We start from the raw sequence: 19,461 nt of genomic DNA on the forward strand, positions 1-19,461 counted from the left end.
TTGAAATTGCAATCAAACCAAAAGCACGTTTTAGTAATGTACCATTGAGATGGAATATGAAAACGCACTCCAAGCTTGCATTATTACCATTGCTAGTTTTGCATATTATCCCCAAATTACCCTTGTTATTATTTTGAAATCTCAATTTTACCCAGATCTCTAATCCAAAAAAAAATCTCTAACAAAAAAAAAAAAATAATCTCGGCTTCAGAATTCAAACTGCTGCTAGCTTCTGGCTTCTTTTTCTTCTCTTTCTTCTTGTGTTTTGGGTGAAGAAGCAGAGCGGAAGAATAGAGCCATTGGTGGGTGGAGGAAAGAAAAGATATTTGATGGGAATTGGAAAGAAATGGGTGGATGAGAAAGAAAAAATAGAAAGAAAAATAAAAAGTGGGTTGAGTGGGATACGTGTAAGGAGATTTATAAAATTAAAAATTACAATTGAATTATGACATAATAAATTATAACAAAATTTTTCATAACAGTAAAGGTGTCAAATATTTCACATCATAAAAAAATTTTAATTAATTAATAAAATATTATACTAGGATTGATCAGAACTAAAAACAAATAATATTGTTAAAATATTGTGACATTTAATTGTCTTCCTAATTTTTTTAAATTAGTGTTATTATTCTTTGGATGGGGTCTACTAGAAGGAGCTGGAGATCCCATGGAGTTAACTCAATTCTCTGGGTTGGGTGCTCCGACTTGTGACTCGTAGCTTTGACAATACTTGTTGAGATGAGTCGAATGCCTGCCATGTTAGTTTATGCAACTGCTTTCTCAGTGCACAAGCATGAACTTATACGTAAGAGAAGTGCTAAGGAGTAATGTAGTAAGCTGTTATATATATATATATATAGAAAGAGATGGGTTCAAGTTACACCGAGTTACATATTTTTTAAACCGTTAGATTTACTTAGATTTAAGTAAATCTAACGGTTAAAAAAAAACCCTCATTAATGATAATATTCTAATTGATCTCATTTATTATCCTTTATTTTATACATTTTATACTTATCTCTAAACCCAAAAAAAAAGAAAGTCTATGTTTCTCTCTCTCTCTCTCCTTCATAATCACGTTTTTCTCTACTCTCTCTTTCTCCTCCATCGCTTTTCTCCAAATCAATTTCATTGCCTTTCTCTTAATTCCAATCTCACCACCATGCTCCTTGCCTCATCAACATGAACACTCTAGATCTTTTCTCATGATCATGAAGGTTGTTTTTTCAACAAGAACCCACTACAAACAAGTATTAGTTTCATTAATCTCATCTGGTTGTGTGCTTTTTTTTTTATTTTTTTTATATATATGTAAATTAAACTCAACTACGCTTTAATCTCTACTACACTTTAATCTCACCTAGTGTAATCTCATATGAGACATGGGTTCACGCTTTAATCTCACAAACAATAGGTTGTGTGCTTTTTTTTCTTTTTTCTTTTTTTTATTATTTATGAACAAGTGTGTGCTGTTTTTGAACTCAATTGTCCTAATAGCTCATAGGATTCTACAAAGCTATGGTCTACATAGTTATAATAACATCCTAATATATTTGAATATCCCCTCTCAAATTCAAGATGAAAGTTTGAAGATGTCACGAGTTTGGAATGAAAGTTCCTGCAGAAAGAAATTAACCACGAGCCATAAATGACCAAATTAGATGTAGAATGGATTGAACTTGACATGAATTGAAATGCCCAAGATCATAGTAAATGACAACTATTAATTAATGATGGATGGGGGCCAAAAGATGACTATATATTGTGGCTGGAGGACAATGCACTAGTGACTCAAGGATACCAACAGAAGAACGGTGACTCAAGGATTGCATATGCATGTAAGACAAACATTGATAATAACAGTGACTAGAGGATACCAACAGAAGAATGGTGACTCAAGGATTGCATATGCATGTAAGACAAACATTGACAATAACAGTGACTAGAGGATACCAATTGAAGAACGGTGACTCAAGGATTGCACATGCATGTAAGACAAACATTGACAATAACAATGGACAACGACGAATAGTGGATTGACGGCAACAACTCTGATGACCATAAGAGAGTGACATGGTTGGCCGAAGATATCATAAAAAGAAAATGTCACAAGAGACAAAAGATATTGATGAAGGAAAGTGTTGTGGTTAATTAAAGAAATAGAGCATACAAAATTTTCATTTGGAGACTATATAGAAAAATTTTAATTTGGAGACTGTAATAACTTTAATGTGATTATATAGTTTATTTTTTTATAAGTTAATGTTAAGTTCTTTGAAAAAATTCGAGGGCCATCTTTCTGTGATGATTATTGGGGATTCAAATCATTCTAGCATAACTAGAGAACATATTAAACAGTGAAAAGAAAAAAAAAAATCTCAATAATAATCATTGCTTTAGTTCAACTGGAAAACATGTTCAGTGCTCTTTTTTTTTTTTTTTTTTTTTTTTTTTTTTGTTGTTGCGGCGACCTGGCCGTGGAGGTGGAAAAGCCGTGGAGGAGATAGAGAGAGAAACGTGGAAAGATAAAAAGAAAGAGACATGCAGGTGTAACGTTAATGTAAGAGAGAAAAAGAAGCCATGGTTTAAAAAGAGAGAGACATGCAGATAAAAAGAAAGAAAGAGAATATTAGCATTAATGAGAGTATTTTTTTAACCGTTGAATCTACTTAAATCCAATGGTTTAAAAAAGGCATAACTCTTTAAAGTTACACCAAGTATAACTTGAACCTATCTCATATATATATATATATATATCATATACTATATAATAAAAGTTGGGCTTAGAAGTCATGGTTACGCCAAGTAGCTTCACCAAATTGTAGAAATTTTTTAAAATTTTTAAAAATATATGTGTAATTGGTTGCACCAAGTAGTTCCACTAAATTGCAGTAAGTTTTTAGGTAAAAACAAGAAGGTTTTTTTTTTATTTTTTTTTATTTTTTTTAATTTTATAAAGTAACAATTTTACTTTTAGCTTACGTTAGTGTGTGTATGTGTGTGTATATATATTTGGGATAGACATTTATCCCACACCATATATATTTCCTAATAATAAAGTAACAAATTTAAAAGTATTTTTTTTCTTCTAAAAAAAAGTTTTTTTTAGATAAAGTATTAAAAAAAATATAGTTAATATGTATTAACTTTAACGTAAACTAATATATATATATATATATATATATAATAACGTTAACTTTTTTTTTTGATAAAATAAAAAAAAAACTAATATGTAATTAATGTAAACTTCTTGATTACGTAAAATCCTTTTTGATTTTTTTTGTTCATATCAAGTTATCAACTTCTTCACAAATTTAAATTATCTAAGAAAGTATAAAAGTGGGGGTATATATATGGTTTTGGTGTATTTTTCCCCTTTTCCTAACTTATGGTTTCTTGATGTATTTTTTCTTCTCATACTTACCTTACCTATGAAACTTGCAAGTATGTATTTGCCTTATTCTTTTTGTTTTTTAATAAAATTCCCTTCTTTATTTTTTTTTTCATCAAATTGAATATGTTTTGTGTGCAGATTGCCTTTTGTTTTAAGTTATTTTTGCTAACTTTGATCTAATTTATATGCATATTATGGTCATTAGAATCAATGGTATATCTTCCATGAGAACTAATAGATTAATTTTAACAAAAATATTATTTGCTTTTTGAAAGATCTGTTGTATATATATATATATATATATATAAAAGTAAAGTACTATCATTGATTTTTCTAGTATGTGTAGATCCCACAGGTAGCCATGAGACCAAGATTTGAACATCCAAGACCATGATAATGAACATCACTCCACAAAGAATGGAGACGAAAAATTAATTGTGATGTAAAAACAATGTATATTTAAGATGATGTGAAATCTACATGACTTCGCTTGCTTCTCTCTTGTTGTCAAAGTTAATTCAATTTTCATGTGAGTGTTTTTACTTTAACTCGAATTCCATTTTTTTGTAATGTTTAGAAATTTATATTGTTTGTAATTATTAAATTAAGAGTTTCTTTGTGTGTATATATTTATGTGTGTGTTGTAGTGAATTTTGCTTCAAGTTTTTATTTTATTTTATAAATTTGGGTAGTTTTTAATTTATAAATTCGGGATGATTTCTTGGGTTAAAGTAAAAATATTAGATCAATTTTAATCATAATTCATGCAATAGTAGGGTGTCAAATGTTAATATTAATTTTATGCTTATTTACATTAATTAACATAAACATGTCATGTTCAGTATTGTTATTAATTTGACATATTATAATTAAATATAAATGTTATTTCGTCGGTATGTTATAATTATTATTTGTTGTTCCTCACCCTACTTCACTTTAATTGCTATTTCAACAAGTAAAAATTATGTCTTAATCCGACCAGGTATAGCATTTCTCTTCAATCATTAATTAGTGTTCCTCAATAAAATTATTCATGCTATAAGTTTATGACCAAAACCGTGCAACACACATTTACTACTAAAAGTTTTTAGAATTATACAACTCGCCATAATTTTTTAAATATTTTTACTATTTTATTTGTTATTAAATTTAATTATATTATCTAAAAATATTTTTTTTTTTTTAAATTTATATATAATTCTTTTATTAAACCGTGCATCACATGGGCATAATACTAGTATATATATAAAACCGAAGCATTTGACTTTTTATTGACCTCTTCAGAATTTGCCACATCATTATTATTTTTTAAAATAAAATTATTTTTGTTTAGTCCAAACTTAACAAGGAGTGAAACTCTATCTCTCTAATAAGTCCAACTTAAACTCAAACTCAAACTCATCATTATCATTTTTTAAAACAAAATTATTTTTATTTAGTCCAAACTTAATAAGGAGTGAAATTTTATCTCTCTAACAAGTTCAACTTAAATTTTAACTCAAACCTTGATAATTTATCTTCAAATTTGCGAGGTTAATCATGAACACTATAAAAACAGTGCAAACCCTAATATATATCTCTAACAAACATTATTTTGTTTTACATCTATTTTCTGATAGCACTTCCACTCCCATATGTTGCATTTTTCACCTACTACTTCATCTTAGCCAGTTTTACTGTTTCTTTCTTTTGGTGGTAGGCTGAGCCTCCCGTTTATTCAAACTGTTTATTATCTTGTGATTATCTGTTTAAGCTAATCCTTTGCTTCCCAGTTATCTTCTTTTTCCATTCTTTGTTTCTTTCCCCACAATTTGTTGCAGATGTGTATTATGCTAGGTATTGTGTCAAGTTGTTATCCAGTAAATCTAGGAGTAATTCCGGTTCTGTGATCGTTTGCTACCCAGAAAATCTAAGTACCAAGGTTGAGCAGGAAGCCCGAGTCAATCTGTAATGCCCGTTTAGCCGTTAGCCAGGAGAGCGTTAGGCGTTGAGGGTCGGAAACGATAGGGAAAGTACACTCATACTAAGGGAACAGTGTAAGCAGTAGCAAGTTTCATAGAAAGGTGTCCGAGCGGTCGTAAGTTGGTAACAAAGCACAATAGGCGTCCATACACACCCTGTTTCAGATCTAAGAATAGATCCAGAAATTGGAAGATAGAGGTAGTCTAGGTTGTAATTGATTTCTTAGGCTTATAATCCAGAATGATAAATAGGATGTTTAGAAGGAGTGACTCTTCCACTTCAATTAGATCTAGCAGTACAAACCCCCTGAGATTCCACAAGAAGATGGAACAATCAACTCAGAGTCGTACCAGCTTTCAGATCTAGATCAGAAGTTAGGAGATTGGAACATACCCAAAGTTCCCACAACCCAGGTCTATAAGTCTTCGTCATGGTCTTTGAAAAAGTCTTTCAAGAACGACTACCATGTTAGGACTATAGAACAAGTCTACAGCATTAACAAGGAATATGAAACTTGTTATTTGCTATCCCCTGCAGCCATAAAAGCGCATAGGGAATCTGGTCACAAATACCTCCACATAAGACTTGTCCAAGTCGGAGTTAAACCATTGATCAGAGAAGGTTTAGACAACTCGGTCCTTATGGCCCTTAGGGATACTCGTCTTATCAGATTCAGAGACAGTCTCCTAGGAACCATAGAATCCAGTTTGAGTAACGGTCCAATTCATTTCGACTGTTTTCCAAACCTCACAGTTGCACTTGACGACCCTCATATCTTGAAGGTCCTCACCCTCAACATCAAAACCCATGGAATCTTTGTATTACATGGCACCAAGCAGCTTGCTCTTATATACAGAGTGTATTATAAGTGCATGAGGACAAACATGTCCGTCCAAGCTTTCGATAAGAGAAAACCAGGTGAAACCACTCTTATCCAAACTTCAGATGTTAGATCCACTGTTCAGGTACCAAGAACCCTGAAATGGTCTGAAATAACATTCCCAGCCCAATGGTCTTTAGAGAATGAAAACTATCCTCTACAGATCCAGAATCCTGTTAGGAATCCAGATCTAGATTATGTCCAGCAACTAGCCAACGGTTCGGTTAGACTTAGCTTTGACCAGTCTAGGTTTAGATCACCCTTAGAGTATGATGAACCCTTGCCCAGATCCTCGTTAGATCTGCACCAGGAAACATACCAGGAACCAAGGTCCAGATCTTCTTTAGATCTACGACAACCCTTTTGGCAGCCAACTATCCTCTTAAAAGATAGACCTGCATCCCAGAGTAGTTCGTCTAGAACACGAGCTCCTTATCCCAGATCTAGAAAAGACTTAGGTCCACAGTTTCAAGGTGTTAAAGACCACTCTCAGGTTAGTACCCCTTGTTACACAGCCAAGCAAGACTCAGTTGTTGATCAAGAAGAAGACAACAACAGTCAGGACAGTCTTAAACCCCCCTCACCATCAGGATCTGACTTTAGAAATCCTATTCAGCAAGAAACTGAATACGACCATCAGCTCCTAGTGATAACCAAAGAATTTGTTCCAGATATGGACATGCTCGAAAAGGAATTTAATTCTGAAAAGAACAGAGTTAAAAGAGAAGCCTATAGAGCCAACCATACCAAGGGACAAAAGGTTGAAGTTTTGGAGAAATGGAAGTTGTTCATGAAAGAGGTAAAAGCAGATTATCCTTTCTTTGAATACTTTGAGAAACATTTCAAATGGCATATGAAGAACTGTGTCAAGTCCAAACTTCCAGCAAAAACCATCCCATCACCGAAAGCTAGACATTCAGCTCACAAAGCAGAGGAGCCATTCTCTCCTTTACCAGAAGTTAATGTCTTAGAAGCACACATATCTTCTAGTAGTTCTAATGAACCCTCCTCAGATGAAAAGGAGAAAGAACCACTAGACAACCAGCCCTGTGATCCTCCCCCACTTCCTCCGAGGATATGGAAATCCAAATATAGAGGAAACCCAGCCTTCAAGGATTTCAGAAGGGAAAGGATTGTTTCCAGAGAATATAGACGCCTAAAATTAGAAGCAAGAGGCATCTATAGGAAACCCAATTCCTTAAAACTTCTCAAACCTAAAGCAAAAGGAAAATGCTTTAAGTGTGGGAAGAAGGGACATCTCAAGAAAGAATGTCCAAGCAAATCCCCTACCCATTTCTTAGTTTCTGAAGATATCTCTAAAGTCCTAGAACTTGACCATCCAGAAAGTGAGTCTCCCAATAGTTCTATTGACCGAGAAATCTGTCAGATTTACCAAGATTCATCCTCTCCTAGAGTTCCAGATAGCACCTCTAATAGCTCGGATGAAACCATTTCATGCACAAATAGCTGTTGCAGAAACAACACTGTTGAAGTTCTTTCTAAACAAGAAGAACTTCTCCTGGATCTCATAGAACAGATCAAGGACCCAGAAGAGAAATCTCAACGACTTAGTGATTTCCACAAAACCCTAGTTAGAGAGCCCAGTGCATCCAAGCCTAGGATTCAGGAACCAAAAGTTGACTTGGAAAAAATCTACAATAGGTTTACTAAATCCAAGAAAGAGATAACTGTCCATGATCTCCACAAAGAGATTAAGGATAACAAAATTGAGTTGAGAAACCTTAAGCAGGAATTAACCATCCTTAGGGTTGATCATGGCCTCATAGACTTAAGAGTCAAAAATCTAGAGTTTACTTCACAGCAAGGCAATGAGGAAGGAACCTCATTACAGAACCCTTCTGATGAAGAAGTTGATGTTACAGTTAACCCTACTGCAGATATGGAACCAGAACCATCCAATGGATCGTTCCTGCACACCATCAGTAGGATTAATTCCCAGAAATGGCATTCCAAAGTCAGGATTGTCATAAGCAAAAACTTTGAATTTGAGGTTACAGCCCTAATAGATTCAGGTGCTGATCTCAACTGCATTCAAGAAGGAATCATCCCCTCTAAATACTTCCGGAAAACCAGAGAACGGTTAACTTCCGCAAGTGGAGGAAAAATGCAGATTGAATTCAAAATTCCAAAAGCACATGTATGCCAAGACAATACGTGTTTCAAAACCACCTTTGTCCTTGTCAAAAATATGACAGATAGGGTCATCTTAGGAAACCCATTCATGTGTCTGTTATATCCTTTCACCACGGATAGTGAAGGAATCACTACCCACCCTTTTGGCCAGCCAGTCAAATTTAAGTTTCTTAGGAGTCCTAAACCTAAAGACATCAATAGTCTCCAAGAGGTTTCCATCTCCAAGACCCTTAATCTGATTAATGCCAAAACCCAACACCTTAAGTACCTTGGAAATGAACTAAGTTACAAAAGGACTGACGAGCAATTAGCTTGCAAAGATTATCAATCAGACATTAGGAAGTTTGAAGATATACTTAAGCAAGATGTCTGCTCAGATCTTCCCACAGCCTTTTGGCATAGGAAAAGGCACGAAGTTGCACTCCCTTATGTCAAAGATTTCCATGAAAAGAACATCCCTACCAAAGCCAGACCTATCCAAATGAGTCAAGAACTCATGGATACTTGTAAGGTAGAAATAGAGGATCTTCTTAAAAAGGGAATCATCAGGAACTCTAGGTCACCATGGTCTTGTCCAGCCTTTTATGTCCAGAAAAACGCTGAGATTGAGAGAGGTGTCCCTAGACTTGTCATCAATTACAAGCCTCTTAACAAAGTCTTAGAATGGATTAGGTATCCTATTCCCAATAAAAAGGACTTAGTTAACAGACTTAGTAAAGCAGTGGTTTTCAGTAAGTTTGACATGAAGAGTGGTTTTTGGCAGATACAAATCAGTGAGTCTGATAGGTACAAGACAGCCTTCACCACACCCTTTGGACATTACGAATGGAATGTAATGCCCTTTGGCCTCAAAAATGCACCTTCTGAATTCCAGAATATCATGAATGAGATTTTTAATCCATTCTCCGGTCATACCATTGTGTACATTGATGATGTACTCATCTTCTCAGAGTCCCTAGACAAACATTGGAAGCATCTCAGAACATTCTTCCAAACCATCAAGAAAAATGGTCTTGTTGTCTCGGCCCCGAAGATTAAACTCTTTCAGACAAATGTCAGGTTCTTAGGTTTTGATATCAGACATGGAGTCATCAAACCCATAGATAGAGCCATCCAATTTGCTGAAAAGTTCCCTGATGAGATCCTAGAAAAAACCCAACTCCAAAGGTTCTTAGGATCCCTCAATTACATTTCTGATTTCTATCAAAACCTTAGGCAACAATGCAAGCCTCTTTTTGATAGACTCCGATCCAATCCCCCTCCTTGGACACCTAATCATACATTGGTTGTTCAACAGCTCAAAAAATATGTCAAGACACTCCCTTGCCTTGGAATCCCTTCAGAAAATTCCTTCAAGATTGTCCAGACAGATGCCTCTAACATTGGTTATGGTGGCATTCTCCTTCAGCGTGTTAGTCCCACTTCCCCTGAACAAATTGTCTGCTTTCATTCAGGAATTTGGACTCCCACTCAACTTAATTATAGTACTATTAAGAAAGAGATTTTATCTATAGTACTATGCATTTCAAAATTTCAAAGCGATCTTTTGAATCAAAAGTTTTTAATAAGAATTGATTGTAAATCTGCAAAACATGTTTTAGAAAAAGATGTTCAAAACATTGCATCAAAACAGATTTTTGCACGATGGCAAGCCATTCTTTCAGTTTTCGATTTTGACATTGAATTCATTGCAGGAACTCAAAACAGTATCCCTGATTTCCTAACCCGTGAATTTTTGCAGAATCCAGAACAAAATGTCCGGGAAAAAGCCCGTACAACCCCAACCTCCCAAATTGCCTAAACAGCATAACACTAGGAGTACCAGTCAGGCACAGAACCCTGGCCCTTTAGTACCCTTTTCCAGTTCACCAAAGAACCCACCTGTATCGCCATCCGTTGTTGCCAATCGTTATTTGGTTTCCACAATTCCCAAACCAAACTACCAAAGGCCCCAAGGACAACACAGTTACAGTTCTGCCTTAGCCACATTGCCCCCCAAAGCAGTAGTTTCTCCTTCACATGTAGAAGAACCCTTTGGCCCAATCGTACCTAAGCAGTCCTATACTCTCCCTCCCAAAACAGGTAGAGCTTCTTACATCAAAAAGCCTTTTGTCCAGCACATCTCTTATATTGAGCCTCACTTGGCCCACATAACAGATCCGTTGGCATTAGCAATGGAAGTATTGCCTCATGAATGGCATTTCCTTCCCAAAAGCCCAGAAAAAGGTATCAGATTCTATAAAGGCATCCTTCTTCAAGAAAAGTCTGCCAGAATAGAAGACATCAGAGAAAGAACTAATCCCTCAATTGTTCTTTACCATAAGTTCATAATCCAGAGTTTTGTCAGTTGCAAAGATTGGGGACATCCCTCCACTCTCAGAAAACTTACAGTACTCAAGGGCTCAGAACCCCTGTACAACTATTATGACTATATGGATGCTTTTGAAAAGGTATTGTTCTTTCAGAATATGACCTATGATCATTCATGGTTCATCCAATTTGATAAGAATTTCAAAGGACAAATCCCTTCGTGGTTCCTCAAGTGGTGGGAAATGTTTGGATCAACTCCTCAGAACTTCCCAGAACCCCTACAGGATGCACTAAGGTATTTCAGTACCAATTTTCAGACTGATAAGCATTCTTCCCAGTTCCCAGCCATCCTGCACATGACAGTCATGTACAAGATCCACTGGATAAGCATGTGGAATTATGCAATCAACCAGAATATACTCGATCGGGAATTCTTTACAAAATGGTGGGATAGGTTCAGACCTACTGATGCTATCACCAAAATGTATAATGACTTTCCCCTTCCAGTTCAGAAGACCATAGCCCATCGCACAAGATCACAGTCTAGCCTAGATTCCGCCCAGTTCTCCGGAAAGTCTAGCAAGGAACTTAGAGATCTTGCCCAACAGCTACTTCTCCAGTCAGCCCAGCTTGAGTCAGTAGAAAAGAACTCTCCTGCCTCTTCTGAAGCTTCTTGTAATCGCTACCAGTTTGACCCATTCCAGGATTCTCAAGATCCTTATGATGCCTACAACTTGGACAGCGATTAAAAGCAACACCAGAACGGACTCCTGAATGCTCCAGAACAGCCTCCAGAAGCCCAGCTTAAAACACTAAGATTCTCTTTGCTAAAAAACCGGTTACTATTCCATGAACAGTACCCGCACCAGCAAAAGAGACAGACAAAGTACTATTCACTGCACAGTCCAGAACACTATGCAGAGTTACTATTCCAGTAAAGCAAGGGGACAAAACACTGTTCATAAACAGTGACCAGTTACTGTTCACTCAACAGTGCCCAGACAGAATCATTGGAATTACTGTTGCTTTCGGCTGAAAAGATATTCACCTGAAGGTAAAAGCATTTTCACCTCCCGTGATTCCAGGGTCTCCTGATCTGATCCGAAGCTCCCTCCAGCTATAAAAGGGACTCTTCCCCTCAGTCTTCAGCAGGCTAAATTTCACACTTAGACCTCCTTTCTTCCAGAGCTTTTACTTTGTACTCAGAACTACAACTGTAAACAGAATGGCTCTCTTCTCCCCTCTTCCCTTAGTTTACATTTGTAATAGCACTGCACTTGTAACCTATTTATGCTTCCGCCCCAGTGCCCTCATAGACGGCACCTCTTTGTTGTAGCTTACCCCCATTTGGTATCAGAGCCATTTGAGCTCGATCGTAAGTGTTTGTAAGTTACTGTATTTTCAATCAAGTTGGCCGGTTATACCGCCATAGTTATCCATTATTTTGTTGTGTATCATTACTTTGAAAGTATGTTATCTCTAACAAACATTATTTTGTTTTACATCTATTTTCTGATAGCACTTCCACTCCCATATGTTGCATTTTTCATCTACTACTTCATCTTAGCCAGTTTTACTGTTTCTTTCTTTTGGTGGTAGGCTGAGCCTCCCGTTTATTCAAACTGTTTATTATCTTGTGATTATCTGTTTAAGCTAATCCTTTGCTTCCCAGTTATCTTCTTTTTCCATTCTTTGTTTCTTTCCCCACAATTTGTTGCAGATGTGTATTATGCTAGGTATTGTGTCAAGTTGTTATCCAGTAAATCTAGGAGTAATTCCGGTTCTGTGATCGTTTGCTACCCAGAAAATCTAAGTACCAAGGTTGAGCAGGAAGCCCGAGTCAATCTGTAATGCCCGTTTAGCCGTTAGCCAGGAGAGCGTTAGGCGTTGAGGGTCGGAAACGATAGGGAAAGTACACTCATACTAAGGGAACAGTGTAAGCAGTAGCAAGTTTCATAGAAAGGTGTCCGAGCGGTCGTAAGTTGGTAACAAAGCACAATAGGCGTCCATACACACCCTGTTTCAGATCTAAGGTTAGATCCAGAAATTGGAAGATAAAGGTAGTCTAGGTTGTAATTGATTTCTTAGGCTTATAATCCAGAATGATAAATAGGATGTTTAGAAGGAGTGACTCTTCCACTTCAATTAGATCTAGCAGTACAAACCCACCTGAGATTCCACAAGAAGATGGAACAATCAACTCAGAGTCGTACCAGCTTTCAGATCTAGATCAGAAGTTAGGAGATTGGAACATACCTAAAGTTCCCACAACCCAGATCTATAAGTCTTCGTCATGGTCCTTGAAAAAGTCTTTCAGAACGGACTACCATGTTAGGACTATAGAACAAGTCTACAGCATTAACAAGGAATATGAAACCTGTTATTTGTTGTCCCCTGCAGCCGTGAAAGCTCACAGGGAATCTGGTCACAAATACCTCCACATAGGACTTGTCCAAGTCGGAGTTAAACCATTGATCAGGGAAGGTTTGAACAACTCGGTCCTCATGGCCCTCAGAGATACCCGTCTCATCAGATTCAGAGACAGTCTCCTAGGAACCATAGAATCCAGTTTGAGTAACGGTCCAATTCATTTCGACTGTTTTCCAAACCTCACAGTTGCACTTGACGACCCTCATATCTTGAAGGTCCTCACCCTCAACATCAGAACCCATGGAATCTTTGTATTACATGGCACCAAACAACTTGCTCTTATATACCGAGTGTATTATAAGTGCATGAGGACGAACATGTCCATCCAAGCTTTCGATAAGAGAAAGGCAGGTGAAACCACTCTTATCCAAACTTCAGATGTTAGATCCACCATTCAGGTACCAAGAACCCTGAATTGGTCTGAGATAACATTCCCAGAACAGTGGTCTCTAGAGAATGAAAATTATCCTCTACAGATCCAGAATCCTGTTAGGAACCCAGATCCAGATTATGTCCAGCAGTTAGCCGATGGAACGGTTAGACTAAGTTTTGACCAATCTAGGTTTCGGTCACCCCTAGAGTATGATGAACCCTTGCCCAGATCCTCATTAGATCTGCACCAGGATACATACCAGGAACCAAGGTCAGATCCTTTAGATCTACGCCCCCTTTTGGCAGCCAACTATCCTCTTGAAAGATAGACCTGCATCCCATAGTAGTTCGTCTAGAACACGAGCTCCTAGATCTAGAAGAGACTTAGGTCCACAGTTTCAAGGTGTAAAGACCACTCCCAGGTTAGTACCCCTTGTTACACAGCCAAGCAAGACTCAGTTGTTGATCAAGAAGAAGACAACAACAGTCAGGACAGTCTTAAACCCCCCTCACCATCAGGATCTGATTTTAGAATCCTATTCAGCAAGAATCTGAATATGACCATCAGCTCCTAGTGATAACCAAAGAATTGTTCCAAATATGGACTACCTCGAAAAGGATTTTAATTCTGAAAAGAACCGAATTAAAAGAGAAGCCTATCGAGCAAACCATACCAGAGAACAAAAGGTTGAAGTTTTGGAGAAATGGAAGTTGTTCATGAAAGAGGTCAAAGCAGATTATCCTTTCTTTGAATACTTTGAGAAACATTTCAATTGGCATAAAAAGAACTGTGTCAAATCCAAACTTCCTTCAAAACCTACTCCATCACCAAAAGTTAGGCATTCAAAAAGGAAAATAGAAATTCCAATTTCTCCTTTACCTGAAGTCCATGTCTTAAAAGCTCATATATCTTCTAGTAGTTCTAATGAACCCTCCTCAGAAAGTGAAAAAGAGAAAGAACCATTAGACGATCAGCTTGGTGATTCACCCCTACCTCCTCCCAGGATATGGAAATCCAAATATAGAGGAAACCCAGCCGTTAAAAATTTCCACAGAGAGAAGATAGTTTCCAGAGAATATAGACGCCAGAAATTGGAAGCGAGAGGCATCTATAGAAAAGGAAATACCTTAAAACTCCTCAAACCTAAAGCAAAAGGAAAATGCTTTAAGTGTGGAAAAAAGGGACATATCAAGAAAGAATGTCCAGGCAAATCCCCTACCCATTCCTTAGTGTCTGAAGATATCTCCAAAATCCTAGAACTTGACCATCCAGAAAGTGAGTCTCCCAACAGTTCTATTGACCGAGAAATCTGTCAGATTTACCAAGATTCATCCTCTCCTAGAATTCCAGATAGCACCTCTAGTAGCTCAGATGAAACCATTTCATGCACAAACAGCTGTTGCAGAAACTACACTGTTGAAGTTCTTTCTAAACAAGAAGAATTGCTCCTCGATCTCATAGAACAGATCAAGGACCCTGAAGAGAAAGCTCAAAAGCTTAGTGAGTTCCATAAAACCCTAGTCAAGGAAACAAGCACATCCAAACCTAGGTTTCAGGAACCCAAAGTCGATTTGGAAAAAATCTACAGCAGGTTTACCAAATCAAAGAAAGAGGTAACCATCCAAGATCTCCAGAAAGAGATTAAGGATAACAAAGTTGAGTTGAGAAACCTTAAGCAGGAATTAACCATCCTTAGGGTTGATCATGGCCTCATAGACTTAAGAGTCAAAAATCTAGAGTTTACTTCACAGCAAGGCAATGAGGAAGGAACCTCATTACAGAACCCTTCTGATGAAGAAGTTGATGTTACAGTTAACCCTACTGCAGATATGGAACCAGAACCATCCAATGGATCGTTCCTGCACACCATCAGTAGGATTAATTTCCAGAAATGGCATTCCAAAGTCAGGATTGTCATAAGCAAAAACTTTGAATTTGAGGTTATAGCCCTAATAGATTCAGGTGCTGATCTCAACTGCATTCAAGAAGGAATCATCCCCTCTAAATACTTCCGGAAAACCAGAGAACGGTTAACTTCCGCAAGTGGAGGAAAAATGCAGATTGAATTCAAAATTCCAAATGCACATGTATGCCAAGACAATACGTGTTTCAAAACCACCTTTGTCCTTGTCAAAAATATGACAGATAGGGTCATCTTAGGAAACCCATTCATGTGTCTGTTATATCCTTTCACCACGGATAGTGAAGGAATCACTACCCACCCTTTTGGCCAGCCAGTCAAATTTAAGTTTCTTAGGAGTCCTAAACCTAAAGACATCAATAGTCTCCAAGAGGTTTCCATCTCCAAGACCCTTAATCTGATTAATGCCAAAACCCAACACCTTAAGTACCTTGGAAATGAACTAAGTTACAAAAGGACTGACGAGCAATTAGCTTGCAAAGATTATCAATCAGACATTAGGAAGTTTGAAGATATACTTAAGCAAGATGTCTGCTCAGATCTTCCCACAGCCTTTTGGCATAGGAAAAGGCACGAAGTTGCACTCCCTTATGTCAAAGATTTCCATGAAAAGAACATCCCTACCAAAGCCAGACCTATCCAAATGAGTCAAGAACTTATGGATACTTGTAAGGTAGAAATAGAAGATCTTCTTAAAAAGGGAATCATCAGAAACTCTAGGTCACCATGGTCTTGTCCAGCTTTTTATGTCCAGAAAAACGCTGAGATAGAAAGAGGTGTCCCTAGACTTGTCATTAATTACAAGCCCCTTAACAAAGTCTTAGAGTGGATTAGGTACCCTATCCCCAACAAAAGAGACTTAGTTAATAGGCTTAGTAAAGCAGTGGTTTTCAGTAAGTTTGACATGAAGAGTGGTTTTTGGCAGATACAAATCAGTGAGTCTGATAGGTACAAGACAGCCTTCACCACACCCTTTGGTCATTACGAATGGAATGTAATGCCCTTTGGCCTCAAAAATGCACCTTCTGAATTCCAGAATATCATGAATGAGATTTTTAATCCATTCTCCAGTCATACCATTGTGTACATTGATGATGTACTCATCTTCTCAGAGTCCCTAGACAAACATTGGAAGCATCTCAGAACATTCTTCCAAACCATCAAGAAAAATGGTCTTGTTGTCTCGGCCCCGAAGATTAAACTCTTTCAGACAAGTATTAGGTTCTTAGGTTTTGATATCAGACATGGAGTCATCAAACCTATAGATAGAGCCATCCAATTTGCTGAAAAGTTCCCTGATGAGATCCTAGAAAAAACCCAACTCCAGAGGTTCTTAGGATCCCTCAATTACATTTCTGATTTCTATCAAAACCTTAGATCAACAATGCAAGCCCCTTTTTGATAGACTCCGAACCAATCCCCCTCCTTGGACACCTAATCATACATTGGTTGTTCAACAGCTCAAAAAATATGTCAAGACACTTCCTTGCCTTGGAATCCCCTCAGAAAATTCCTTCAAGGTAGTTCAGACAGATGCCTCAAACATTGGTTATGGTGGCATTCTCCTTCAGCGTACTAGTCCCACTTCCCCTGAACAAATTGTCTGTTTTCATTCAGGAATTTGGACTCCCACCCAACTCAATTATAGCACTATTAAAAAAGAGATTTTATCTATAGTACTATGCATTTCAAAATTTCAAAGCGATCTTTTGAATCAAAAGTTTTTAATAAGAATTGATTGTAAATCTGCAAAACATGTTTTAGAAAAAGATGTCCAAAACATTGCATTCATTGCAGGAACTCAAAACAGTATCCCTGATTTCCTAACCCGTGAATTTTTGCAGAATCCAGAACAAAATGTCCGGGAAAAAGCCCGTACAACCCCAACCTCCCAAATTGCCTAAACAGCATAACACTAGGAGTACCAGTCAGGCACAGAACCCTGGCCCTTTAGTACCCTTTTCCAGTTCACCAAAGAACCCACCTGTATCGCCATCCGTTGTTGCCAATCGTTATTTGGTTTCCACAATTCCCAAACCAAACTACCAAAGGCCCCAAGGACAACACAGTTACAGTTCTGCCTTAGCCACATTGCCCCCCAAAGCAGTAGTTTCTCCTTCACATGTAGAAGAACCCTTTGGCCCAATCGTACCTAAGCAGTCCTATACTCTCCCTCCCAAAACAGGTAGAGCTTCTTACATCAAAAAGCCTTTTGTCCAGCACATCTCTTATATTGAGCCTCACTTGGCCCACATAACAGATCCGTTGGCATTAGCAATGGAAGTATTGCCTCATGAATGGCATTTCCTTCCCAAAAGCCCAGAAAAAGGTATCAGATTCTATAAAGGCATCCTTCTTCAAGAAAAGTCTGCCAGAATAGAAGACATCAGAGAAAGAACTAATCCCTCAATTGTTCTTTACCATAAGTTCATAATCCAGAGTTTTGTCAGTTGCAAAGATTGGGGACATCCCTCCACTCTCAGAAAACTTACAGTACTCAAGGGCTCAGAACCCCTGTACAACTATTATGACTATATGGATGCTTTTGAAAAGGTATTGTTCTTTCAGAATATGACCTATGATCATTCATGGTTCATCCAATTTGATAAGAATTTCAAAGGACAAATCCCTTCGTGGTTCCTCAAGTGGTGGGAAATGTTTGGATCAACTCCTCAGAACTTCCCAGAACCCCTACAGGATGCACTAAGGTATTTCAGTACCAATTTTCAGACTGATAAGCATTCTTCCCAGTTCCCAGCCATCCTGCACATGACAGTCATGTACAAGATCCACTGGATAAGCATGTGGAATTATGCAATCAACCAGAATATACTCGATCGGGAATTCTTTACAAAATGGTGGGATAGGTTCAGACCTACTGATGCTATCACCAAAATGTATAATGACTTTCCCCTTCCAGTTCAGAAGACCATAGCCCATCGCACAAGATCACAGTCTAGCCTAGATTCCGCCCAGTTCTCCGGAAAGTCTAGCAAGGAACTTAGAGATCTTGCCCAACAGCTACTTCTCCAGTCAGCCCAGCTTGAGTCAGTAGAAAAGAACTCTCCTGCCTCTTCTGAAGCTTCTTGTAATCGCTACCAGTTTGACCCATTCCAGGATTCTCAAGATCCTTATGATGCCTACAACTTGGACAGCGATTAAAAGCAACACCAGAACGGACTCCTGAATGCTCCAGAACAGCCTCCAGAAGCCCAGCTTAAAACACTAAGATTCTCTTTGCTAAAAAACCGGTTACTATTCCATGAACAGTACCCGCACCAGCAAAAGAGACAGACAAAGTACTATTCACTGCACAGTCCAGAACACTATGCAGAGTTACTATTCCAGTAAAGCAAGGGGACAAAACACTGTTCATAAACAGTGACCAGTTACTGTTCACTCAACAGTGCCCAGACAGAATCATTGGAATTACTGTTGCTTTCGGCTGAAAAGATATTCACCTGAAGGTAAAAGCATTTTCACCTCCCGTGATTCCAGGGTCTCCTGATCTGATCCGAAGCTCCCTCCAGCTATAAAAGGGACTCTTCCCCTCAGTCTTCAGCAGGCTAAATTTCACACTTAGACCTCCTTTCTTCCAGAGCTTTTACTTTGTACTCAGAACTACAACTGTAAACAGAATGGCTCTCTTCTCCCCTCTTCCCTTAGTTTACATTTGTAATAGCACTGCACTTGTAACCTATTTATGCTTCCGCCCCAGTGCCCTCATAGACGGCACCTCTTTGTTGTAGCTTACCCCCATTTTATACAGAGCCAAAGAGGGGATAACTATGGCGGTATAACCGGCCAACTTGATTGAAAATACAGTAACTTACAAACACTTACGATCGAGCTCAAATGGCTCTGATACCAAATGGGGGTAAGCTACAACAAAGAGGTGCCGTCTATGAGGGCACTGGGGCGGAAGCATAAATAGGTTACAAGTGCAGTGCTATTACAAATGTAAACTAAGGGAAGAGGGGAGAAGAGAGCCATTCTGTTTACAGTTGTAGTTCTGAGTACAAAGTAAAAGCTCT

General features: G+C 37.8%; 1 protein-coding gene across 1 annotated transcript; it reads left to right on the forward strand.

Annotated features, from left to right (window-relative positions):
* The first annotated feature begins 14,105 nt into the window (after positions 1-14,105).
* On the forward strand, positions 14,106-16,829 carry LOC115950286. Its single transcript, XM_031067508.1, has one exon. The coding sequence runs from the start codon at positions 14,106-14,108 to the stop codon at positions 16,827-16,829; it is 2,724 nt and encodes a 907-aa protein (XP_030923368.1).
* Positions 16,830-19,461: the final 2,632 nt, after the last annotated feature.

The sequence above is a fragment of the Quercus lobata genome, chromosome 6, assembly GCF_001633185.2.
Source record: "Quercus lobata isolate SW786 chromosome 6, ValleyOak3.0 Primary Assembly, whole genome shotgun sequence".
Lineage (NCBI taxonomy): Eukaryota > Viridiplantae > Streptophyta > Magnoliopsida > Fagales > Fagaceae > Quercus > Quercus lobata.

What these genes read in the sequence shown, in the direction of transcription:
- LOC115950286 (XM_031067508.1), top strand. Translation starts at nt 14,106, where the DNA reads ATGGACTACCTCGAAAAGGATTTTAATTCTGAAAAGAACCGAATTAAA.